This window comes from Pipistrellus kuhlii, unplaced genomic scaffold (assembly GCF_014108245.1).
Source record: "Pipistrellus kuhlii isolate mPipKuh1 unplaced genomic scaffold, mPipKuh1.p scaffold_m20_p_4, whole genome shotgun sequence".
NCBI classification, from domain to species: domain Eukaryota; kingdom Metazoa; phylum Chordata; class Mammalia; order Chiroptera; family Vespertilionidae; genus Pipistrellus; species Pipistrellus kuhlii.
In genome coordinates, this window is record NW_023425540.1 from 50250840 (window position 1) to 50277341 (window position 26502).

The 26502-nt window shown below is 45.7% G+C and overlaps 1 protein-coding gene across 2 annotated transcripts; it reads left to right on the forward strand.

The window, feature by feature from the left end:
- Positions 1-502: 502 nt before the first annotated feature.
- Positions 503-25648, forward strand: RGMB (repulsive guidance molecule BMP co-receptor b). Of its 2 annotated transcripts, XM_036409264.1 has the most exons (5): positions 503-775; positions 1713-1788; positions 5158-5429; positions 10421-10929; positions 24685-25648. In XM_036409264.1, the coding sequence occupies exons 2-5, from the start codon at positions 1784-1786 to the stop codon at positions 25351-25353; spliced, it is 1455 nt and encodes a 484-aa protein (XP_036265157.1). In that variant the 5' UTR covers positions 503-775; positions 1713-1783; the 3' UTR covers positions 25354-25648. The 2 variants fall into 2 exon arrangements, with proteins under 2 accessions (XP_036265157.1, XP_036265158.1); XM_036409265.2 differs by lacking the exons at positions 503-775; positions 1713-1788; positions 5158-5429 and adding an exon at positions 6581-7094.
- Positions 25649-26502: the final 854 nt, after the last annotated feature.

Genomic DNA, 26502 nt, shown 5'->3' on the forward strand with positions numbered 1-26502 from the left:
AAGGGTGTGTGTGGTGGCTGCTGATGGACACCTAAAAAGTGGTAGAAATGGGGCAGGGGACCGCATCTGAACCCTTTCAGAGGCGAGGAGTGGGAGCAGTCTGCCTGCGCCTGGTGCCCTCCTGCCCCGGTGAAGGCTGGCACAATGACCAGCCGGGAACTGGTGGTGCCGCCGGTGGACCAAGGCGACGCACAGGCCTGGAGGGCGGCGCGGAGGGTGGCGTTGGCAGCGTGAAAGGGGTCTTTGTGCAGGACTTGGTGGGGTGAAGGGGTGGTGAGAGGCCTGAGCCAGGACCTGAATGAAGGCTGGGGTTTTGGCACACCGTTAACTTTGCCATTCCTTAGTCGCGCTGGAAAGACCTGGGTAGTGCCGGCAGGGGGCGGTGTGGTGCAGGGTGGGCGGGAGGCCCAGGTTTTTTTTGGAGGTTTTTTGTTGTTGTTGTTGTTGTTGTTGTGTGTGTGTTTTTTGACACTGAAGGGGGAGAAAGCAGGTTGGAACTGAGGGATTGGCCTCTCCGCCCCCTCCCCTAGGTGTCAGAGAGTTCGCGCTGATTGCTTGGGTGCAGCCTCTCGCCCTGCGCTCACTCGGCGTCGGGGAGCGGGGAGAGCGGTCCCCAAGGCGGAGCCTCCCTCCTGGCCCCCGGGTACCGCTGCCCCCACCGGGAGCGGGGAGGCGGGCACCGCGCTGCCCTCCCTCCGCGCCCGGCCGGCCGCGTGGCTTGTGGCTTATTTTCCCAGCTGGCAGGCGTCGCGCTGCAGACAAGGGAATGCCTGTGGTGAGTTGTTTATTTTGTTGAAGTTTGCGGTGGGCCGGGGGGACGTGGGGGGCGAGCGGCAGGCAGCGGCCGGAGCTGTTGTGTTTAGGTCTCCGTCCACCTGTGTGGTATAAATTTGCCAGCCTCCGGGCGGCAGGGGGCCGGGGTGCGAAAACCCCAGCTGCTCCGCAAGGGCCCCCCTCGGCCACTTGCAGATCTAGAACCACGTTTGATTCTCCGCTCCCGGAATCCGCTAGATCCTGGCTCACACTCCCCCTCTCCCCGAGTCCCCGATCGGTGCCCCCGCTCCTAAGGGCGGTCAGCAGCCGCCACCCCGCAGCCATGCAAGTTCCTCCCCCAGAGGACCAGGGAGCTGGGGTTTCGATGTGAGGGGCGGCTCCGTGGACTTAGCGGGAACTTGTTTTGGCTGCTTCTGGCATGAAGTCCATGCAGGGTCTACCCGGGACTCCAAACAGGGATCCTGGCTGGCCAGCGTTCCCCAGACCTGAGGCTGCGGGGAGGTCTGCTGTTGGCTCCCCCGGGGGGAACCTGGAGGAAGCCCAGGGACTGATGGCAGTCACAGCCGCGGCTGGCTGCGTTTGCCTGGAAGAAAAGCCTAAAACACATTAGCGCGAGCTGGGAAAGCTTTTAAGGCCCTTTTCGGGGAGCGAGTGGCTGGCTAATGAGAGGTTAATTCTGTTTCGAAGGGAAGGCTGCGCTGGTTTCCTGAGATAAATGGACAGGAAGCGCATTACCTCCGCGCGCTGGCAAGCGGCTCCCAAATGCTTTTTGCACCTGCCGCTCCGAGCGGCGCGGACGGTGGCGGCGGCGCCCGCGGGGACCGGGGTCCGGCGCTGTGCGCTCCGCTCCGGGTGATGCGCCTCCAGCGCGCCCCGGGCCTCTCCTCCCGGGGGCGCAGCGCTCACGCCGGGCTCCGGGGCCCTTCTCTCACCCCTAGGTCCTGCGTGCGCCCGAGCTCCGCGGCTCCCTGATCCCGCCCAGCCCCCTCCAGGAGCGGAAGGGTTAAACATGATGTAAGTACAACCCAGGATCTGCTTGCCACTGGCCAGCGGTCTGACTCCCGGGCTAATTCAGCCCCGCTTTCCGTACACTGTGGACTGGGGTGGGGGGAGGAGGGGAGAAAGGGGCGGCGGGGGAGCCCTCATTCTAGAATCGGTTGCACAAATCGCAACCTCGGGTCCGAGTCCTGGTTCCTAGATGCCCCAGTTGATCTGTTCAGCAGACTGAGACCCTCGTATTGGATTGCTGGGAAATGGAAATATATGAACTGGGGTGCAGAAACAGAAACCTCATCTTGTTTAGAGTCCATCAGCGTTGCTGGCATGCGTTTTAATTCTACCCACTTGCGCATCATCCCTATTTGTACACTGTTTTGGGTTCATCTTCCCTTCTTGAAAACAAAGACGAAGGGAGAGAGAGAGAGTACAAGTGGCAAGAATCGGGGAGGATTTATGAGTTGTACAAACTGTCACTTCACGGTATTTTTTTCTTATTAAAATGTAAAACTTTTATAAGTCATCAATTTTATGTCTGTGTCCCAGCTCCTCCCCCTAAATTTTTCTTTGTGGAGTCTTAATGCCCTACTCAACTTGCAGCATTGGGGCTGGAGGAGCGGATGCAACCGTTCGCCACGCACACTCTTGCTTTCCGAGTGGACTCGGGATCTTGCTAGCAGGCCGAATTTACCCAGCCAGTGTGTCAACTGAGTTAAAGTTTTGAAAATAGGAGCCAACTTGCGGTTTAATTGTGAAAATTAACATTTTCCTCTTGCCGGCTGAACACTTAGGCGGCAATTTTTTTAAAAAGTGAATTGTTAGGCTTATAAATCTTGAACTTGTCAAATTTTACAACAGAGGAGCAATAAAGCACCTTAGAAGAAATGAAGTTTTTCCTCTAGAGCAGTTCCACTTCACACCAGGATTTGCAGTGACTGGAGGGCGCCCTCTATTGATAAGAAAATCAAGAGCACCCATGTACTTAAGGAACAGGATGGGGTCCGGGTGGGGGAAGGGAATAAAGTAGGAGGGAAAGTCACAGAAATCACCAGGGGTGAAAAGACAAACTAAACTGGATTTGATCCTTATCTCTTGGTTGTGTGTTTTGAAGTATGTTCAATTCAGTGGGATGCTTCTTTATAGCGGTGGAATTAAACATTATGTTAAAGAAAAAGAAACATTTTTTTTATTTTATTGATTTTGTACAGAGAGGAAGGGAGAGAGACAGAGAGTTAGAAACATCGATAAGAGAGAGTCATCGATCAGCTGCCTCTTGCACACCCCCTACCGGGGATATGCCCGCAACCAAGGTACATGCCCTTGACCGGAATCGAACCCGGGACTCCTCAGTCCCCAAGCCGACGCTCTAACCATTGAGCCAAACCGGTCTCGGCAAGAAAAAGAAACATTTTAACTCTTAATTTTTTTACCAAAATATTTTGAAAAGGTGTTTACATTACTTTTAAAAGATGTTTACCAAAATTTCACTAATTTTATTTCATTAATAATGTCATAATTGCAAGAGAGTAAATGTTTGACCTAATAGTATTTACCCTATAGTATTATCTAAAAATCGTATCAGCTAACTCCCCCCCCAAAAAGTCATGTCTCCAGTCAACAGTGAAACTATTATCTAGCATATTGTAGACGTGTGCAAGGCTTGGAGTATATCACGGGCAATGAAAGGTGTGTTTACCACTTGTGTCATCATAGTATGCAGTAGATAATGAAACATTACAGTAAAAAGATAGGCATTCTTTATTAGGGATCTAGTGGTTTGTTCAATTCGTAATGGGTCTAATAAGTAAGCTGGGGTGATGAGTTTGCCCTCAATTATCCTTGGTCCATTGATTTGCACATTGTTACATGTGGAATATTTACATGTCCGCGGTTGATACGCAATCCCTATATAGAGATCCTGAGTAAATGTAGCGGGTAGAGTTGCCTACTGCGACTTGGATATACTGTGAGTGAATTCAGAAAGGCAGCCCTGAGCTATCAGGGGAAAGGCAAAGGCGAGGACAGTAGGAAGTGGCTCCCAGACTTTGAAGCCATTCTAGAGATTAGATACCACTTCACACCTACTGATAACAAGTTAGGACCTATTTTCAACCCCTTTTCTGATCATTAGCTTTTCTCCTCGTTTCTTGACCCATCCAATTGCAAAAGTAGAAACTGAACTGTCATTTAATTAATCTGCTTTGAATTTGTGGAAAAGCCACTAAGCAACAGCACATATGGCGTAATTACTCTGCGCTGCGTTAAAGGCTGGCTATCGTCATTAATCTAATTACACTGTAAAGTGTAACCGAACACGTCGAAGTTCTGCAACTCTCAGACCCCGCCCAGCCGCTTTAGGGAGGGAAATGTCAAAGGCAGAGCATTACCGGAGCCACGCACTGCTGCCTGGCACCTTCCCAGTCCATCTGATCCGTTCCGACCCGCGGATCACTTTCTGATTTGCAAAGTGGCTGGATGCTAGCTTTCCCCGCAGTAGGTTCGAAACGCGGTTCTGCAGAGGTGATTAGGAGCGAAGGAATTTGCCACCTGGCGCTGGATAAAAAGCGCCCTCTTTTCCTCCAAAGAGCTGGAGGTGGAAGGGCAGAGTGGGGTGATTAAAAAAAAAAAAAAAAAAAAAAAAAAAAAAAAAGGGGGGGGGGGGAAGAAAAACTTGGGAGTGAAGTTGAAGCCAATAACATTCATTCAAGAAGCCGGTCAAAGGCCGGTTCCTTTGTAGCGGCGGCCAGAGAGAGCGGCTGCCGCCTCTTTCTACTGGATTCGGGGACGCAGTACATCGCGGCAGGGCGGACGGGAGAGGAGGGAGAGCGGGGAAGAGGCCGGGCCGCCCTGGCGCGGTAGACGGGACGCGCAGCGGGCGGGCGCGGAGCTCCCACTGAACCGCAGAAGGCAGGAGGCGGCGTGGGGGGGCGGGCGCTCTGAGCCCCGCAAGCGGCGGGCTGGGTCCACCGGCCTTGCGCTCGCAGCCAATGGGATGGGAGGGCGGGGGTGGAGACGGCGCGGATTGGCTGGCGCGGGGAAGGCGGGGCCGCAGTGAGGGGCTGAGATTGATGGGTCCGGGCGCCGCCGCGTAGAGATCCGGGCGGCAGGCCGCTGCTCGCCGTGGCTGGGTGCGCCTCCTGCCGGCCCACGCCCGCGCTCCACGCCCGCGGAGCCCACGCTGGCCCTGGCCGGGCGCTCGCGGTCTCGGGGCCGGACTCCGCACGCGCTCACGGTCTTTGTGTCTTCTCTCCTCCCGCTCCCGCTCCCTCCGGCCGCCGCTGCGATGCCGCTGCGCCCCGTCGTCGCCGCCGCCTTCTCGCTCCGCCCGCGGCGCGCTGCTCGCTGCTACGGCGGTGGCGGCGGCCCGTCCCCGACGCGGGCCTGAAGGAGGAAAAAGAGGAAGCGAGGCGCGTCCCCCGGCCCATGCCGCAGCCACGGCCCCGGCCCCGCCACGGCGCCCGCACCGCCGCCCTCGCCGGAGCCCACGGGACCTGCATGGACGGGCATGGGCTGGAGAGCAGCACCTTCCTGCGCCGCCGCCGCCGCCGCCTCCACCGCCGCCGCCGGGGCTGAGCCGCGCCGCCGCCCCCGGCCCTGCCCGCCGCCGCCGGCGCCGCTGCTGCCGCTGCTGCTGCTCAGCCTCGGGCTGCTCCCCGCAGGTACGAGCGCGTGCGCGCGGGCCCGGCGCAGGGCCGAGCGCTTTGTTCGCGGCCCCCGGGCTCCGAGGCGCCGGCCCGGGCGGGGGCGGCGGGCGGGCCGGGCGAGGCCTCGCGGGCCCCCGGACGGGCACGTTGGCCGGGCTGGCGGCGCCGCAGCGGGAACACACACACCCGGGGCGCCGGGGAGGCCTCTTTCCTCCCCCGCCCCCCTCCCTCCAATCCCTCCGGCCCTCCCGGCCCCAGGCTCGGACCGTGGGTGAATCTCCCCTCCAACAGCCGCCTATCGGGGCGGTAGGGGGCGGGCGGCAGCCCGGGACAAACGCTCCGGAGGCTTTATTGCTCCCCGCGCTGGTGTTTACCGAAAGGCAGCGGGATCAGGTTTCCGCGCCGCCGCCGCCGCCGCGGGGAGACAAGGAGCCTTGTGCTGCCGCTGCCCTGGGGTGGGGGTGGCGGCGGCGAGGCGCAGAAATCGCACCAGATGGAAAGATTTTTTCACCAGCGTTTGTTAAAACTGGAGGTTAATGTCGAAGTAACTTAACATGTTTTCAAACAAGGGGTTTCTTTCGTGTTTGCGAAAGCTGCTTTTTCATCCAGCTTTCCGTCTCTTTGGGAAAGAAAACTCGTGCTTCGTGGCTGGCTGGCTGGCTGCGTGTTCAGGAGGGGTTGCTTGACAGATCCGCTGCCTTCTGGAGCCTGTGATACTATGTGTCTGTTTAAAATCCTCTCACTGACACAATGTTAAGTCTCAAACTTTCTCAATAAAACTGGGGGGGGGGGGTGGAAGGGGTGTGTCAATATCTAGGATGCTCTTTGCAAACTAAGACCACTTCTAGGAGTTAGTCTAGACAAGTTTTTAAGTGCGGAATTGAAATAAATTGATTTTTTAGTTGGAGAACTGTTTGTCGTTAGATAAGTGTGTCTCCCCCCCCCCCATCATTTTGGTCCTGTATTTGTATGATAGTAGTCATAATGCTCAGATCTGGAGAACCCTGAACTTTAAAGCCACCCAACTGTGGGGGGTGGGGGGTGGCGGGAAAGGGTAATTTTTATTAAGTCATACCAGCCGGTGCTAAAAACCCTGAAGTTCTTCTAAGTAATGGGGGGTGGGGTGGGGGGGGGATGTGGCATTTGAGGAGAGGGGCTTAATTTACTTTGTGTAACTGCATTGTGATGGAACAGCAGCTGCATTTTAAGTGTCACTTGGGAAAACAAACTGAAATCTTACTGAAGAATGTAGTGATTAAGCCTTTCAATTAGTGACTTTTAGAACTTTGGAAAGTAATGTCAATCTGCTTAACAGTTACATGGAAAAATTTCATGACAAGTCAAAAGATATAGTCGGGGTTGTTTTGTGTGGGAAAAAATGTGTCTATAATGTTCAGGCGTGGGCTTTTTGAAATGGGAATTGGATTTGCTAGGTGGGACTGTGTGTCCCTCTTGTCCGCTGGGACATTGTTTCCCTTGGTTGCTGTAGGGTCCCATGACAGGATTGGAATGTGGTCTTTGAGGATTTCTTTGCTGGCCCATGAAAGACCTAAGAAGTTGGTTTTAAAGGTTTAGAAAATTGTGGTGCCTTCGTTCAAGAACTAGGAATGTGAAACTCCTCTCAGTATCTTACTATGCCCTCGCTAAAGTCACCATCAGACTCTACCCAGAATTGCTGTGGTGAGTGATTTCTGCAGACAGCTTGTCCGGAGTGGAGCAATTAATCTGGCTATAGAAAGGAGGCTCCTTTTGAGAGATTTCTTTGAAGAGCGGTGCCATTGAAATGCAGGGGCTGTTTTTCAGAGCAGGGAGCCTAGCAAAGTGCTCTCTGCAGATGGGCCACCATATGTTTTATGCCTGGATCCATATAATTTGCCTCAGCGCCCCATATGGCTCCATATTTCACTTAATTCAGCCTCAGCATATCTCGTTTCTTTTATTATAAACTGGTGATTGTGCTGCAGATTCACACGTGCAGTCCTGGCATTGAGGAAGCTGTTTTAAATGGTGAGGTCTTTATGTCTGAATCATTAAGGAGAGAGCTCTACGCCTGAGAATCCTTTCGCACGTTTATTAACTAGAAGGAAAATGCTGTCACACTGACCACAGATGATCTGACTCAAGGTAACAGATACCTGTAACGGCAGATTTTGAACTCTGCCCTTAAGAAATAAAAAAGGGTGCTTTTATTTGCCTTTTCTTCTCTTAAGCAAACCTCGGCAGTTCCTGACTGGCGATCCAGTATGGGAGATACTTGCTTACTCACACACCTCATGGCCTTCTTGGCTACATCCCTGAGATTGTTTCTGCTCCGCATTGTCTTGGCATTTTGACAGGAGGTTTACTTTACCGCCTGCAACAGGCAAAGTGTGCATTGTCATTATAAATTCATGAAGCCTGGATATTTTTGGGTGTATGCTGCAAATTAGTCATTCTACAGGAGCCTGCGATGAGGCTGAAACTGCTGACCCAAATGCACTCTCACTCTCATTAGCTTTTCTCCCTCCAATCATCTCCACTCCAAAGGGCTGTTAGAAACCTCATCCAAACAAAAGAGCTCAAGGAGTTCTGTGTTATGTGAGATTTCTCAAAGGAATCAGCACCTGCCTGCTAGGAAGAAGGAATGAGGAAGGAATGGAAAGAGGAGCTGGCATCTAAATGCTGCTGCTTTCCTCTTCCCAACAATTGCATCTGCATTGCCATGCTCTTCTGACTTTTGATATTTTATGACTATCTGAAATAATTATAAGTAAATGTACACTCAGATATATTTTATAGACCATAAAAAGAACAAATAGGCACTGCCAGTTTAGCGGAAAGTTCTTGTGCTGTCACTTATTTGTAGTCTGAGGGCTCTTCATTGCTGAGTGATTTGGGCCCAGTTTTTATTTCCTTGCTTTCTGCTTGCTGTGAAAATGACTTAAAAGGGGAAAATGTGATACTGTAGTTACTTAAACCTTTTTTTTTTTTTTTTTTTTTTTTTTTTTTAGCTATCAAGTACCATTTTGAGAGTCAGGAATATAGGGGACATGGTGTGTGAGAAAGGAAAACGGGATTGGGGGAAAGACCCACTTCCTGGGCTTCATACCGCTGTGTATGCTCTGCCAGGACAAAGCCTTCACTTAAAATCCTTGGTTTTCCCATCTGTTAAATGGCTTTAATGACTTTGGGGTGTTTTGTTTGATTTTTTTTTTTTTTTAATTTTGCTTTTGTTTGTTTTGTGGGGGGTGAGTAAAAGTAGTTGAAAAATGACTTGATCTGCTTTGGAGAGAGGAATTCTATAAATATCAGCTGCTTTTGCTAACTTTGCAATGAGCAAACATAAAATAGGCCAGACACAAGATGTCTTTGTGATTAATATTTTATTTTTTTTGACTCAAGTTAAAGTGACTATTCAATCAATACTATAACATTTTTTCCTTTTTGGACTTTGAAATGTAAGAAAATGTTTGGGGAGATATCTTGAGAAGTGGTCATCTCCTACCCTTTTCTCTCCAGCTGAAGCCAAACACAGATTACAGGCTGTTTAATTTGGATGTAAAAGCAGTTTACTACTGAAAAGATTAAAAAATATCTTTAAATAATCTTTATTTAAAAACATTCTTAGTAAGTCTTTTTTAGATGAAGTCCTAAATCTTGATATTATCCTGAACTTTGGTATGCTTATATCTTTGGTATGCTGTTATATCTTATAACAGCACTCTATTGACTGTTTCCTTCCACCTAGAATAAGATATTTTATGCCTGAAAAAGGTCACAAAGTACATTTTAGAGCAACCTCCTCATTTCTCAGATGGGGAATGTTAGACTTGAGGAGATGGAGACTTGCTCCATTGTTCAGAGGCCTATAAAGAATGTGTAACACAAATACTGTTGCAGTTCCTGTCTATAAAGTTTAAGGTGGATGGCAAAGGAAAGAATTTCTCTTTTCAGTAATTCTAGTGTCCCACTTTATGGAGCAGAATAAAAACAAACAAACTAGTGCACGTGACTGACCTAGCATTGGCACTTCTTGAGATTTTTGTGCTTTGAGGGGTTTTATAAATTTTTATGTGAGGAACTAGTGGCAAATCATCATTTGAAAATTGACTTTTTAAAATAGTAGGGCAGTAATACTTGGTTTTCCATTACTTCATTTCATCACTTTGCTGGAGCCATTAAGTTTATATGAATTGTTGATTTAAGGAGAAAATCATTCAGATAACTCTAAGAATTCTGTTGTGTTTAAGGGGGGGGAAATAGTTGGAAACATCTGTTTCTGCAGTGTGATTTCAGTGTCCTTTTTTGTTTAGTGTACTTTTCCTGGTGGAACTGTTTGGGAGCTGGGATCCCAGGGTGATGGACGTCAAGGGAGAAGTGAATACATAGCTTAGTCAAATGTATCTCTATTTTTTTAAGAGAACATTTATACTTCGTGAAAACCAGGAGATTAAGTGACAAATGGTAAACAATTTGTTGATATACCTCTATCAGGAAATGCAGAATAATTTAGTGCCTGGATTTTTTTTTTCTTCTTCTTCTTGTTATTCTTTCTCTGTTAGCTGTACTAGAATCAGGTAAAGATGTTTTAGCCAATCATGCTATAATGTAGGGGTTTCCCCTACCTGAGTGGTGGAAGTTTTAATTGTGGTTTTGTGCACAGACAGTGCTTCCCAAAGCAAATTACTTATGCAGTTTTCAAAATCAAAACAAAGTTCACATCTTTTGCTTGGCCTTAGAGCATAGCAATCTTTCTCAAAATCCATAAACAACAGCAAAGTTGGTAAAATTGTCATGTACAATGGCCGATGCTATGAAGTTTTAAGTTAACTGCATGCAGTTTTTCTCCCAGTGGCTTAATTTGTGAGACACAGAAGCACAATGCAACCCTATTTCTGAAAGCCTTCTTAAAATAGGAGGATATGAAATAGAACAAACAGTCCCCAGAGGAGAATGTCATTTTCTCATGTAGCTCAGGAAGTTATGAAGCGTTTTAAAAATGTGTGGTCTTACCTTCTTTCCCACAGGTGACTGCCAACAACCAGCCCAGTGTCGAATCCAGAAATGTACCACAGACTTTGTGTCCCTGACTTCACACCTGAACTCTGCCATTGACGGCTTTGACTCCGAGTTCTGCAAGGCCCTGCGTGCCTATGCTGGCTGCACCCAGCGAACTTCAAAAGCCTGCCGTGGCAACCTGGTATACCATTCTGCTGTGCTGGGTATCAGTGACCTCATGAGCCAGAGGAACTGTTCCAAGGACGGACCCACATCCTCTACCAACCCTGAAGTGACCCATGACCCTTGTAACTATCACAGCCACTCGGGAGTCAGAGAACTCAGGGGAGGGGATCAGAACCCTCCTAATTACCTTTTCTGTGGCTTGTTTGGAGATCCCCACCTTAGAACTTTCAAGGATCACTTCCAGACGTGCAAAGTGGAAGGAGCCTGGCCACTCATAGATAATAATTACCTTTCGGTTCAAGTGACGAATGTGCCCGTGGTCCTTGGATCCAGTGCTACTGCTACAAATAAGGCAAGTATACTTTTTTTTTCTTCTTCTTACTTAGACCTTTCAGGTGTCTGACTCTTCAGACAACCTGGGAAAATTGAAAAGGAACTTTGGTCTTCTTGGCAAGCAGTGTTAGCAGGGTGAATGAAGGATTAAATGAAAATTAGCAAGGAGTTTCTTGGTGAAATTCTAGGGCTTATGAAAAATGTGTGTGTGAATTTGAATAGGCAATGATACAGAAAATAAAAAGTGAATGGTAATGTTGGATTCTCCTGTGAAAAGGCAGGCCTGTTTAATGAAAAATTGCTTTTTTCAGTGACGTCTTTTTTAAGTGCATTTGTGTATGACTCGATTTCCATGTTTAGATTTATCAGATTTGACTGATGTAGGTTTTCTGAATAAAGAAAGCTGTGAAGCCTGAGAGCAATAACCCATCAGGAAATATATTTTATTGGAAATTTGGAAGCTCTGGTAAAAGGTAATGGCTATAAGCCAGCTTCCCAGTGGCAAACCTGAAAGTCTGTTAGTCACTGTCCTGTAGTGAACAAGGAAATAAGAATTGGATATTGTAGAGTAGTGATGTATAATCTCAGGATAACAATTTTAGTGAGAAGCTGAGAGGAAAATTGGCAAAATTAAGTTAAGCTTGCCCTTCCTAGCTGCCAGTATTGTAGTTCTTGTTGCTTGGTTGGTTTTAAAGAAACTAATACAGAATCCTCTAAATCAACTTTAAGGCGTCAATATCTTAGTGCAACGATTTTCAACCTTTTTCATCTTGTGGCACACAAAATAACTACTAAAATTCTGTAGCACCCCTTGCTGATCACACACACACACACACACACACACGAACACAGGTATAATTTTGATTCATTTACACCCAATGGCTGTTCTGTTGGCTGTTGTTATTTTTTTTAAGTCAGGTATTGCATGTTTTAAAAATTCTTGCCCTGGCTAGTGTGGTTCAGTTGGTTGAGTGTTATTCCATGCACTGAAAGGTCACAGGTTTGATTCCAGGTCAGGGAACATACCCAGGTTGCAGGTTCAATCCCTTGTTGGGGTGCTTGTGGGAAGCAGCTGATCCATGTTCCACTCTCACATTGCATATTGTTTTTTTCTCTCTCTCTCTCTCCCTTTTTCTCCCTCCTCCCCCCCTCTTTCTCTCTCATAAATAAAAAATTTAAGAAAAAACATTCTTGCTAAGTGCATGTAGTACATGCTAGGAACTAATTGGGTTTTCAATCGCCAGTCGGCACTAATTCATTCACTAGTAAATAAAGAGGTCGCAAGAGTTTTCCATAATAAATAGTGTCCCAAGTAAGCAGCTCCTTCCCTTTCTCCCCAACCACAAAAATCACACATGTAGACTATCATCTTGCTTAATTTCCTTTATTTATTTTGTCTATTCATCAGTTGGCTTATACTAAAATATAATTGACAAGGATCAATCTTTTGTAATACTTATGACTCTCCTTTTGATTCCAGGACACCCTCCTTTGCCTCCAAACCTGTGTGGTATATTTTTAAAGTGAATTTTAATTATTTTACTTGGAATTTTGTGGAGGGAGTTTGTAACACCTCCAGAGATATCTGGAGACACCCAGGGGTGTCACATATCTGAGATTAGAAGTCATTGCTCTGAACAAAGTCTATTACAGTGGTGCAGACATGTTTACACTTCAGTCCCAGTACAAGCCCAAGCTGGCCTTTCCAAATCCTACATCTCAAATTTTCCTTTTCTGGTTTTTATAAGTGTGCAAATTTTTATATCTGTACATTAAAATATGTACTTGCTATGTTTTGATGTAAAGTTATATAATTATGAAGTTTTAGGACAAGCCATGGCCAAAAATCCATCATTGAAGCAGTCAGGTCACAGAACCTGAGATTAAGTCTTGGGGAAAACGTTAACACTGGAAATTCAAGAAGGCAGTTCCATTGGGAATGGGGGAAATCAGCAACGATTGTGCAAATACTTGAGGACTTAGAGAGGTGGTGGTCTTTAAACAATACTATCGAGATTTATAGGTGCTATGTGCATGGGAAAATGTTGGTTCAATGGAATTGTTGACACTGAATTGCTTTGTTTAGATAATTCCATTTCAGTTGTGGTTAAGCCTATCATAGTTTTTAGTAAATAAGCAAGTAAAAGGTACACCGTTTTATCTCTTACAGTTTAAGGATCAAAGGTTTTATCCATTCTAAAGAAATGAGGTTGGGGGTCTTGTCTTGACATAAATTCAGGCCAATGATGAGAATGCTTGGTCTTTAATTGCACTATTGGAAAGTATTTCCCCACATCTGGTTACCATGCTGTTAAACAAATTACTCTATGGCTTCACGACCTCTAGTAGTTGTTTTTTCCCCCTTTTTTGTTGTAACTCTCTCCAAAGCCCCCAGAAGCATCTGGAAGGTTACTGTTGAAGGTCTCTCTCAATGCTGGTTTGACCTCTGCTGATGAAAATAAGAGAAGACCTAAAATTTTGCAATACAATTTCCTTTTATCTACCCAGGGCCAAAGTAAAACCTATTTAAAAAAAAGTCTAAGCAATGAAAAAAGGATGGTAATAAAAGTAAAAACATTATGAGGCAAAAAGTACTTATGAAATAAGTTCAAAAAAGAATCTGTTTTTTCCCCCCTTGGTATCTATGCAATAGTATAAAAAAAAAAAAAAAAAAAAAAAACCTTTCAGAAGATTTTTTTTTACCAAAGCTTTGTACACATACGTAGACCAGCTATTGGATAACCTAGCATTGCATTTTGCAGGTACTGTGTCATCCTTGTGGTCAAGTGTTTTTAATGACCCATGTGCTTAGTGTCATTAGCTTTAAGACTGACCAATGTTATTGATGAAACTGATCAGCTAGGATACTGAAGTCATATTTAAGCATCTACTTATTTCCCTGCCTTCAGCACTGAACTCAAGCACTAGACCTGGGTATTTGGGAAGTAAGATCCTTAAAACAATTCTTTATCCTAGAACCTGGCTTCTTGAGCAAGCACTTTCAAGCTTTTTTTTTTTTTTTTAATATATTTTATTGATTTTGTACAGAGAGGAAGGGAGAGAGATAGAAAGCTAGAAACATCGATGAGAGAGAGTCATCGATCAGCTGCCTCTTGCACCCCCCCCCCCTACTGGGGATATGCCTGCAACCAAGGTATATGCCCTTGACTGGGATCGAACCCGGGTCCCTTCAGTCCCCCAGCCGACGCTCTATCCATTGAGTCAAACCGGTCTCGGCTACTTTCAAGCTTTGCTTTGTGAGCTCTACCTGACCTTCAATGCCCACTTTCCCTTATCTCAAAAATACAAAACTTAGTTGGGGGATATGTAAACAACAAAAGGAAAGAAAAGTGAAGTCCTCTGTACTCCAGGGACCATTTACTAGCCATGCTTTCCCCCTTTCCACATGCAGGCAGTGAGCTCAGGGCAGCTGGGCCTGCAGTGCTGGCCAGTGCAGCCCGGTCTCCCCATTTGTCACGGTGAGCGCAGGTGTGCTTTCTAAGGGCCTCCAGGGTTTTATGTCCTCTGCCAGGCTGCGAGGCTCCCTCTTTGGAGCAGACTGTGTGCTTGGCCATCTTGCCAGGCAGGAGTGTTCCGAGGCCAGGGCTGGTTTTTCATCTCTCCACCCCTCGGGGCTGCAGGGGTTTCTGGCACAGCTACACACCTGGGCTGAGATCCACATCAGCTCTGGGCCATCTTCCCCACCTTTGGCTTGGAGAGGCGGCGCTTCAGACCTGCAGGCACTGGGGGAGAGATGAGAGGACAAGCTCAGAACTGGCAGGGTTGGTTACTTGGGAAAGAAAAGCAGTTTTTGTTTGGGGGGAGGAATAGTTCACACTAGGCTCCAGGCGGACACACCAATGAACAAACAGGTCATCTGTGGAAGTGCTTGACTCCTTCCTGTACCTTCTCTTCCACATTCCCCTGGCCAGTCCCTCAGTCTCAACTCCTGTGTGCTTCTGTGTATCTCTGTTTAAGTGGGCGCAATAAAGATTTGTATATGCTATGATTATAGAAAGTGATTTTGATACAAATTATTTTATGAAAGGATCTGTATTTTGCAAATATGCTATATTCCTAATATTATTATTTATTAATATAATTAAATATTCCTAATATTTAATTCCTAGTATTAAAATAACAGTTCTGGAGAAAAAAATCCATTCCTGAGGTGCATTTAAAATTACTCCTTTTCAAAAAAGTTTCAGGTATACATTTATTGCACACCTAAACAATGGTGTTATTTTTAAAAATTATTTTTCAAAAGTAATTTAGATACTTTTGCTTTGCTTTTTATTTTTCTTTTATTGCATGTCCTTTCCCATCTCTTTAGCTTTTTTATCCTCCAGTTTCATTGAGACAGAATTACAAATGTCGGGGGTGGTAAGCTGGAGATGACAGATTTTCCTGTGCTTCATCCTTCAGTGAGAGAAGGTGGTTTACCATAAGGCAGTTTGCATTTGGGAAAGAGTTGTGTTCTTTGCACTTGACCAAGCCAGGTAATTGTTGGCCAGGTGAGTGGACACTGAGGTGCCTCAGATGTTCTTGCTGTCACCACGGGCCACCAGCTTCAAGTTATCCCCATGGGCAGTAGCACTCAACTACCCAAAGCATGAGAAGAGATCCTTACCCTTCAAGTTTCTCTCTCTATATATATATATTTAAAAGTTCCTAATTATCCCTAATTCTTAAACTCTTTCTAGAAATAATGAAAACTTTCACTGGGATGATGATGGGAGGTACAGGAAGACTTAGTTCGTTGGTTCATTCTTGCTTACTATGTACTTCAAACTGTAAACCCAACATGTTCCCTTATTTGCTTGTAGGGTCCTAGAGCATGCATTGGGTCCTCTCTTTCTTTCTGGTGCCTCTTTGCATGTAGCTGGCATATAAACCTGTATATGGCATGTAAACCTATTGTGGATCATTCTGTTGGTTACAAAATCAGAGAGTTATGATGTGCCTGCATTACGAAGTCTTTCCGCTGTCATTTTAAGCATATCTCTGGATCAACGTTTAGAAATCTGTTCTCTTGACCCCAGGCCTAGGGCATTGTTTTTGGAGCCAAGTTTCTGTAACCCATCTGTTTTTTGTATTTTCACGGATAGATGCAGTGTGAGCTACACTGTGGACTAAGGTAGATGCTGCATCCTCCCGTCAGCAGGAGTGTTTTAAATATATGAACACTGTTCTTGCATGCAAGGGAACATTTTCTTTCCTTCCAGAGAGCACAACTGCTTTGCAGATACATTGTAACCAATCTTTAAAATCTGAGATTGCTCTTTATTTTGTTATGACTTATCTGTTATAGAGGTAATTCTTGCCATCTCTCTAAGATTTGCTCCTTGTCCTGATCCTCCTTGTTTTGCAGAAATTACCAGAGTTGCTAGACTAGTTGAGGTATATTGGGGAGCAGGAGGGAAAGAGGTTTGCAGTTGTAGCTCCCTGCTTAGTATAATAATTTATCTGATAAAATTTATGACTTAGTTCTGAGTTTCAACCAGCAAGCATCAAAGCACCTACTGTGTGGGGGAGGTGTGGGATGAATGCAGGTTCTGCCTCATTTTAAGCACCTAAGTGAAATTTGCAGCAGTCAATGGAGAATTGTGGGGTGAAAAACAAGCCATTTTCATGATTTTTTTTTTTTTTTTTTTTAACATTGGTGGCCCACATTTATAAGCTGGTTCCACGTGCAACTACTTAGCAAGTTGTTGCAGGTGCCAGGAAGAGCCAGACAGCCCTAGCTGGTTTGGCTCAGTGGATAGAGCATCAGCCTGTGGACTGAAGAGTCCCAGGCTCAGTTCAGGTCACAGGCACATGCCCAGATTGCAGGAGCAATCCCCAGTAGGGGGTGTGCAGGAGGCAGCCAGTCAATGATTCTCTCTTGTCATTGATGTTTCTAGCTCTCTGTCCCTTCCTTTCTGAAATCAAAAATATATAAAAAATAATAATGTTTTTTTTGTGTGTGTGTTTTTTTAAAGGGTTAGAGAGATGGGTTGCTGTACCCAGAGCACACTCCTCCATCCTGGTCACTTGTATTGGGTCATTATTTATTTGTTTATTTATTTTTACTTCTGGAGTTTGACAGTCTTCCTTTCCATCCAGCCACTTGTCAAAGTAGCCCCTTATTTACACCCACATTTCCTCACACCCCTACAACCTATTATATCAATAGAAGGGTTTAGAGCCCTGGCTGCCACTTTTGGAAGGTGGTTGTCCTTGATTTAATCCAAAAAGCTTTCTAGAATTTGACAATCAGAGTCTTCAGTTTTTAAATTCATTTTTCAGGTTCTATCGCATCTTTAAAACTCATGAAAGCATGTCTTAGATATCCTCATCTAACTTGAATTTATTTATTGTAGAAACTATTGAACCATTGAAGAATAGTTTTAAGAAGAGCAGAGATCAGCTATAATTCCAGGTGGTAGTGTTCTTATTTGTCGTTTTTTGTTTCCTGCATGGCCCTTGTGTGTACTGGATTATCTAGTTTTAGGCCCAGGAACTACTCAACTTTGCTTTATATAGTTTCAGCAAATTGCCTGGAGGTGAAAAGCATTTCCAAATGCATGTGGGAAAGAAAGCAGGAAAAGGAGGAGTATTAGCTATATAATGTAAGTTTAAGTAGAAAAGATCACTTTGTGACATGAATGGGCCTACCTTGGTTATTCTTTGTGCTGTATTTTCCAAACAAGGTTCACCTTTATATTGTCCGTACAAATTAAAATATTCTGGCTAATGAGTCCTTTTACCATCTTTCTATTCTTTGGAATGAAGAGAGACGGCAGATGTTAGTAGAAACTGTCTAACATTGTACCAGGTTTGTATCTGCCTCTTGTAAGGCCTGCATTTTAAATCTCCGGGACTATGTGCCATTCTGTCCCACATGTGGTTTAGAAGGAGGAAAGGACCTTCCAAATCCCCCATTTGTAAGTGAAGTTAACCCAGGGCTTGCCCTGCCCTCGCCCGGCAGGATTCCATGTGTCCCGTGGGCCTCTGCTGTTTAAAAACAGATCCACACTCCTCCATAGTTTAAGCCGGAGGCACAAGGCCAAGTCTGATGCACAGCTGAGAGTTAGAACTTGTTTTTCTGTCACATTTCCAAGTGTCTCTCTCTGCCCTGCTAAATTTTCTTTGAGTCAACATTTTGAGAGGAAGGGGTGAGAGGGAAACATTGGGTGGTTGGTACTTTTTTTGTTGGCTTCAACTAACGCTAACCAAACAGTTCCTGCCTGTGTGGAATGTGGCATGCAAAAAGACCCACCTGCAGTGTTGAACAATGAAAAATGCTACCTTACCCATTTCGTCTTTATTTGTTTTGACTGCAGTAGAACTTGCTCTTCCACTGTTTTGAATTTTGTGTTCTTGTGGGTGGGGTAACTTAAGGACTCTTGAAACTTCTCAGCCTTCTCAGTGAGTGGTAACTAACAGGAATAGCAACACACTTGTAAGACACAGAATTTAACTGACAGCCTTGCCCTGAAAGCGGGTGCTTTTGGGTCTAGAAAGAACTTCGGGTGAGACTGGTTCTGTGGAGAGAGGAGTTTTTTATGTCCTGGTTAGCTGGTTATTTTTAGAATTGGAGCCAAAAGAACATTTGGCTAATTCTGTTGGGGTTCTCTCAGTGTTGGAATATAGCATGTGTACTGTGAATAGAACTGATATGACAGCATTTCAGCACTCACTTTCATAAACGCTGAAATGGGGTCAGGGTTCAATCTTTCCATTTTAGGATGTGTGTGAATAGGCACAGATGTGCGCGCATGAGCGTAAGCAGTGTTGTCTCCCTGCCTCAGGAAAATGAAGACAGAGGGATATTGTTTTTGTAGCATTCCTGGTAACTGACTTCTTGAAATATATGGTCAGGGCCTCTAACCACCTTGTGGGCTTTTTTTTTTTTTTTTTTTTTTTTTTTTAACAACCCTGAGAACTCGAACCTAGAAGTGACAAAGTGTGAGTGTAGTATTGTGAAGACCATCAAGCCCTTTTATACCTTTTTAATCACCTCCCAAAACTGAAGGAGAAAAAAAAAAAAAAGATTAAAGAGGCTATGATTTCCTAATCCCCAACGGTTTGGGAAACAGCTGTGCTGAACCTAAGCCCAGAGCATTTGCCCAGAGACCCTCTGGGGCCTGGAATGCCTGGCTTTGCCCCCACATCCCCGAGGGGTGAGCTCCCTGAAGGGGAGGGACAGACCTGCTGGGGCAGATTCTTACCCCTAGAGTTATGCTTAGGGCCCTGGCTCTCACCTTTCAAAATATGTTTAGCCTCTGGTCTGCAGCACAGTGGCAGCCTGGGCCTGTAGTGTTGTCCACACATGCCTAACTTCACATCGAGAAGCATAGTGAGTCCCTACATTTGCTGAGCTCCCTGTTTGCAAAGTCTGAGCACAACCATCCAGCAAGAAGCTCCTGTGGAGTTCTCTGAGTGGCTGAGACGGTAAGGACCAGAAGCCTTTTTCTCGTGGCTCAGCACAGCCCTGCTCTTGTCTGTACAAGGAAGCTAGCCAACTTCCCTGTCTCTGAGCCTGTTTACACTTCCAGCCATCCTTGTTTTAAGTGAATAGAAGTTTTACTCTTTGGAAGTGGGCGTCTTTGTGCCTGTCCCTTTGTGTGTGTCATTCCTGGGCCTGCTTCCCTCACTCTGGCATGCTCTTCGCAGCCTTGGAGCCCAGCGCTTCTGCCCTGGACCACCCTAGCAGCCTCAGCTGTGGGTGTCCTTCCCTCTGGTTTGGTTTCTTCTTTCTCCGTCTGCTGCCAAGAACCCCTCCGTCAGCCAAGGCGGCCCTTGTTCCTACACGTATTACCTGGGGCAACAGTGAGGAGTAAATAAGCTGATCCGTTCCGTTTCTCTGGATTCCTGTAAGTGTTCCTAGAACAGAGCTCTGTGGAAAGAGACTCTGAGGGGAGAGAAACCTGTTTTGATGTCTCTTTTAAAGGTAGCTGATTCTTAGTCTCATTCAAACCCTCAAAGGAGTCAAGGGTAAGATTTTTAATCTGCCACCCTCCTTTTAAACATGTATACTGTTTTGTCCTAGTCCAACACAATCATTTAACAAAAGACACTTTTGTAAGTCTTACATTTAGTCTTCCTGTAGTAGATAGTTGATATAGAGGCTGAATAGTGATTGTAAAAGTTCACTGAGATCACACCTTCTTGGCAAATGTTTTTCCTTTAATTTTAAGGAAAATTTTAAGTGACATCAGATTGTTTGTTTTTAATATATTTTATTGATTTTTTTACCAAGTGGAAGGGAGAAGGATAGTCAGAAACATCGATGAGAGAGAACACTTATCAGCTGCCCCCTGCACACTCCCCAATGGGGATGTGCCCACAACCAAGGTGCATGCCATTGACCAGAATCGAACCGGGGACCTTTCAGTCTGCAGGTCGACACTCTATCCACTGAGCCAAATCGGTTTCGGCTGACATCAGTTATTAACCAACCCAACATTTATTAAATATGCTACGTATAGGTAAATACTCTCCTGGATTTTGTTTGAAATTGTTCAAACAGAATTTTATTCTAGATCAGTGGTTCTCAACCTTTCTAATGCCACAATCCTTTAATACAGTTCTTCATGTGGTGGTGACGCCCAACCATAAAATTATTTTTGTTGCTACTTTATAACTGTAATTTTGCTACTGATAATGAATCATAATGTAAATATCTGTGTTTTCCAATGGTCTTAGGCAACCCTGCTAGTGGTTCTCAACCTGTGGGTCATGGCCTGTGTTAAAGGGTCTCGGCATTAGAAAGGTTGAGAACCACTGATCTAGAGGAATATGCTTTTTCTCTCCCCTGCTCCTAAAAATGGAAAAGACAGAGTTCTCCCATCTTTTATAACCAAAGGACAGGCACCTGCCTCCCAGCCAGGATGGGTGACTCAGCTCCCCCCAGATCCACATGTCCTGAGTTCCTGTCGCAGAGTGGGGTGAGGCTGGGGGTGACCAGGAAAACACTGGAAGGAAGGAGTCTTCAAAGGCCTCTTTTTTGCTGCTTCCAAGTTTCCTAGGCTCTGACTTCAGGCGTAAAGATCAGGTGTTTAAGAGCTGGAGATAGAGCATGTGTATTTCTTGAAAGCACGTGCTCTTTCTTGTTGGAATGGTTTCATTTTTGCTCACTCCACGGGACTGAATGTAGAGGCTCTATACCACTTACCTGTGAAAGGGTCCCTGATCCTCCCTCAGGGTCACCTATGTTTTCAACCTGTGATGCATCCAGAGAATTTGATGAAGGGGACATATTAACTTGAATGAAATAAAATTAATTTAGGTTCCTTTAACAAGCAGAATTTTAATCAGGTCCATATCAAAATTGTTTCCCCATGTTCCAAGCTAATTTCTGTGACAATTTCACTTTAGTTTGCTGGCCCATTAATCCAAGAAAGGTGAGTCCCTTGACCGAGAAGTCCAGTTCTGGTGTTGGAGGGTTCCCGGAAGGTCCTGCACTTGCAGTGCCGAAGGGCCCGATTAAACACTGATAAATGTTTCTTCCAAAAGGCAACAAGCACACACAGTTAAGTGCACAACCTTTGGGGAATTCTGCTGTTTGAAAACCTGTGCAGAGCACTTTACAAGGCTATCGAGCTTGGGAAAGATACGTCTGTATCTTGGCAAGACAGTGCCTGAGTTTTCCCTTTTTGTTGGCTACCTCATTTTTTAAAAATGCATCCTTCCTGTCCCCCATCTCCCCACTCCCCACCCAGCCCCTCAAGAAAGGAGAGGCAGCTGCCTCTAAATTTTGATATTTCACACCAAATCTTGTCTTTCTTGCTTTCATGTGTGGAAAGATTGATTTGTAGCTGCTGTCTTTCTCTTCCTGATAGACCTTGTGGGTGGTAAAGATCTCAGGGAGTGAATATTAAAAATGAATGAGGAGAACTGGAGTAGTTTGTCTGAGGTGGGGTTGGAGAGGGTCTGGGTGGGGGAGGTTTAACAAAAGGCATTGATGTTTTAAATGCACAGAAATGCCATCCATCAATAATAAATGGTGTGGCATAGAACAGATGTGCCAAATTGAGTTATTACAGCATATGGATCTCTTCATAGAGGGAGGAAAGAAAGCAGCATAGCTGGTGTTTTTAAAATTATCTGAGAGCTTTAGAATATGATTTTGAATACCTTGTTTTTACAAAGCTCTGATAACTGCTAGTTGGAAATACAAAAGGTTGAAATTTCCGAAGTTTTTGAATTAAGTTTTAAAAGAGTTCATGTTTTTTCTGAAGAGGGAGACAGAATCTGAAAATGATTTCTGGCCCTTTATGGCTGAGTGCTGGCTGTTTAAGAGCTTGTATTGTAATTATATGAGGAATGAAATTACATTACAAAACTTAAGTCACGTGAAACTATTAGCTAGTGTTTTCTACATTTACATGGATGGTATCTCTAGGTACGTACTTAAACTACAGAGGACCACATAGGAAACCCCCTCATGCTTTGAGATCAATGCATCACCCTCAGCATTTTTGATTCATGAGCTAATTGTATACAGAGGCTCTGAGAATTATGAGAAATATTAGCTTCAGTGTCTCAGAGAAAATCACTCCCAGGGAATTGGACAGATAAAAATCTTTTAGATAAGCTGGAATATTTTGTAAGTGTGGATACCAGTGCAGAGGTCAAGCTTTGAGTTTTACTTGATCTTTGCAAGGTGTGTCACAGGCATAGCAGCGGACAGTGTGTGAGGGTTTGAAATGAGTCCTGGGTAGGAATGGGTGGGCTTGGTGAAGGAATCCGCTCGTCTCACTATTGGCCCACGCTTGCCTTTTTGGAAACTTCTGTGGAACTGGGTCTCTGTTTTCCCAACAAAACTAATTCCTCTTTGTTTTTTTCTAAGGTGAACAAAAAGTCTTAAGTCTTGCAAATAACAAGTCGGTTTAAATTTGAGTTTTGTTAGACTCAGAAAACAATTACTTAGTTGTTGTAGAAGGGTTTGTGGAATCTTTGGGAATGTTCTAATTGAAAACGAGGATACTGATTATATGAAAAATCTATTACTAACTCTTATTTTAGCCATTTATGTTAGCATGTTAAGCACCCAGTCACCAGTGTCTGACCCTATACTTTCCGCCCAGAAGAAAAACGGGCTGAGCGCTTAACATGTTAACTTTGAATCTTTCAGGTGCAGAATTTATTTGAATTAATCTTTTCACCTGCAAGGGATCCTAGCTTGCCTTAAACACACACACACACACACACACACCCTGTCAAACTGTCTTTAGAGCCACCAAATAAATCTATTTTATAGTCCCATTAGATACCTCGCTCAAAGTCCCATTCACTCTGGGAGGTTTGGATGCACAACCAATGTCCTGAACTCATCCCTGTGTCCACTTTGGGCTGTTAAGGTGTTGAAATGGAAGAAGGCTGGTGGTGAAATTAAATTGTGGCTCAGGGTAATTAGGAAGGGAGAAATCCAAGCACTTCATAGCACATTGTCTGGCCTTAGTTGCAGCTGCAAACAACGGATATGAATTTAACCAGTTGCTGCAGTGCAGCTGGTTCAGATCTGGCTTTACAACTGGCTGAAGTAAAATGAAATGGCTGGAAAATTCCAGTCAAGTAACACCAGTGGGAACATGTGGGATTAAATAGTGTGAGCAAATGCTGGCTGAGTTCAGGAAAAAAACTTCAGACATAAACTTGAGGGTGGTGGTGAGGACTCAGAGAGAGAGAGGCGGGAGGGGGCCAGGGCATTTTCTGGCCTTTTTAACAAGGGTCTATTGTTTTGATTAGTTTCCTTGCAGGAGGTGGTTTCCTCCATCCAGAGTAATTTGTAGTGTGCTGGCCTGTCTACTTTCCTCCTTGACTGAAGTCACCTGATACTTTTTTTTTTCCTCCAAGAAAGAAAGAAAAATAAGCTGTTACCTCAGTGACTGACAAGAACACAAATCTCAAAACGTAGATTTTTGGGACCGTTTTCCCACCTCGTGAGACCAGGTGGTCCCCTTCCTTCCACCACCTGCACGGGAGATGTTGAGTGTGTTAGAGGCCTGGGTGCTCAAAGGTTCAGTTTTTAAAAATAATTGTTCTAAGGAAAGAAAGTGGGTTCACTAAAGGGAAGCTTTTGTATTGTCAGGTTTGCTTGTTTTTCTCCATGAATTGTCTGCGTAATTTGGAGAATTGAGAGTTGGCTGAAGGGCCATGTGCTGTGTGGGGGAAACATTTGCTGTAACTAGGTTTAGGGTATTTATTCTCTGCCTGTGCTTGGGAGCTGTATTTGCCAAGTGATTTTCCTGTCGCAGGGATTAGCCAGTCATGTGAAACATTTGATTAAGGGACTTAGAGAAATCTCTCCTGAGGCCCTTGCTTTGTAGCTGTGTGGTAGCTGTCGCTGGGATGACCCCTCAGCTCCCTGCTACGTCCCCAGTGGTCACAATTAGTGTTTAGTCATGGGATTTTTTTTTTACAGTCCATTGAAGAAACTTAGGAATCAAAGTTCTGGTAGGTATATTGTTAATAGCATCATTTAGAAAGGAATCTTGTCTTTATCAGAGCTATACCATTCATCTGCTTACGGATAGAGACAAGATATAAACGATCGCTAAAAACTGCCTATATTCCCACCAGCAACACTGTTCTCAGTCAAGACACGTATTCCTCATGTACATTCCCTGGACTTGTGTTACATGTTCATTCTAAACATATAGGATTGTAATTTTTAGTTTTTCTCGAGCTATTCAACCCCAGAGTAAGGAAAGCTCTCGCTACAGAGGGAGCCACCATCCTTTTCCCTCCCGCCGTGTTAACGCTGTGCATGTCCCTCCTCCCACAGATCACGATCATCTTCAAAGCCCACCGTGAGTGCACGGAGCAGAAGGTGTACCAAGCTGTGACCGACGACCTGCCGGCGGCCTTCGTGGACGGCAGCACCAGCGGCGGGGACGGCGAGGTCAAGAGCCTGCGCATCGTGGAGAAGGAGAGCGGCCGCTACGTGGAGATGCACGCCCGCCACATCGGGACCACGGTGTTCGTGCGGCAGCTGGGCCGCTACCTGACCCTCGCCCTCCGCATGCCCGAGGACCTGGCCATGGCCTACGAGGAGAGCCAGGACCTGCAGCTGTGCGTCAACGGCTGCCCCCTGAGCGAGCGCATCGACGACGGGCAGGGCCAGGTGTCCGCCATCCTGGGCCACACCCTGCCCCACACCTCCCCGGCCCAGGCCTGGCCCGGCCACACACTGGAGACGGCCAGCGCGCAGTGCCACGAGAAGATGCCGGTGAGGGACATCTACTTCCAGTCCTGCGTCTTCGACCTGCTCACCACCGGCGACGCCAACTTCACCGCCGCCGCCCACAGCGCCCTGCAGGACGTGGAGGCGCTGCACCCGCGCAAGGAACGCTGGCACATCTTCCCGATCAGTGGGCACGGGGCGCCCCGGGCAGGCAGCCCTGGGTCTCTCAGTCTAGGACTCACATGCTTGATCCTTATTGTGTTTTTGTAGGGGTTGTCTTTTTTTTTTTTTTGTCTATAACAAAAATTTTAAATATATATTGTCATAATATATTGAGTAAAAGAGTATATATATGTATATACCATGTATATGACAGGATGTTTGTCCTGGGACACCCACCAGATTGTACATACTGTGTTTGACTGTTCTCGCGTATGTTGGATGTAGTGTTTTTTTGATTGTATCGATTTTATTTTGCAGTTTTGTGAAATGTTTGATAATGTCCCTGCCTGGGGACCTGTTAGAAAGCACTTTATTTTTTATATATTAAATATTTATGTGTGTACCTGGTTAGTATGTATAGTACATATACAGAGACACCATACCCAGCGAACCTTTGGATATGACCAATGATGACGTGTGTAGCTGTTGTTGGCCGTCCCCCTCTGCCCTTCCCCATTGCTACTGATCCCCAGCGTGTACAGCCTCCTGTTCCTTTGAGCTCCTCACCTCTTCTGTCCTCACTTGATTGGAAGGAGGGTTAACTCCTTACAGGTTCTTTCTGGCAGTTAAATACCAATGTTGAAGAAGCCTAACAACTGTCACTTTCCCAGAGGGCAGGGGAATATTGCTGTGACCCTTATTAAATAGGATTGTTGTGAGAACTTATGACATGTTAAGTTGAACCATATGAAACTGTCTTTATAGGTCAGAAAGGGCAATTTCATCCGTAAAGAACGAGGCATTTTACTTGACTCTCATAGCTGTCAGCCTTTCTCATCCCATATCCCCTTTTAAAACTATAGTGTTTCTCCCTCCCCCCCCCCCCTTTCAACTCTTTGCATTGAACAAAAAAACATTTAGTGATGAGGCCTTGCTGCTGTAGAATTAATGTGAGGCCACTTTCTTAGCCTTCTCTACTGAGGCCCAGACCCCATCACAAAGCTTCCCACGCTGGGTGCCCTCCACACCTCAACATTGGTATTTAACTTGGTGCCCTTCACACAGTCTGACCTGCTGGTCTGCAGAATGGAAGGAAGGGACTGGGTGTCAATGACAAGCTTCCTTGGCCCGACTCCGAGTGCTGCTCAATCGAGACATTCTCATTAAGCAGCATTTCTTCCCAGGTGGTCCCTTTCCAAGCACATTCTCCCTCGTAACATTTGTAGGTGAATATTATTCAGCCAGTTGCTCATGTAA

Bases quoted from the DNA above. Each gene is read 5' to 3' on its own strand.
- RGMB (XM_036409264.1), top strand. The intron at 5,430-10,420 runs GTACGAGCGCGT...TCTTTCCCACAG, and splicing joins CCTCGGGCTGCTCCCCGCAG to GTGACTGCCAACAACCAGCC. The intron at 10,930-24,684 runs GCAAGTATACTT...CTCCTCCCACAG, and splicing joins GTGCTACTGCTACAAATAAG to ATCACGATCATCTTCAAAGC.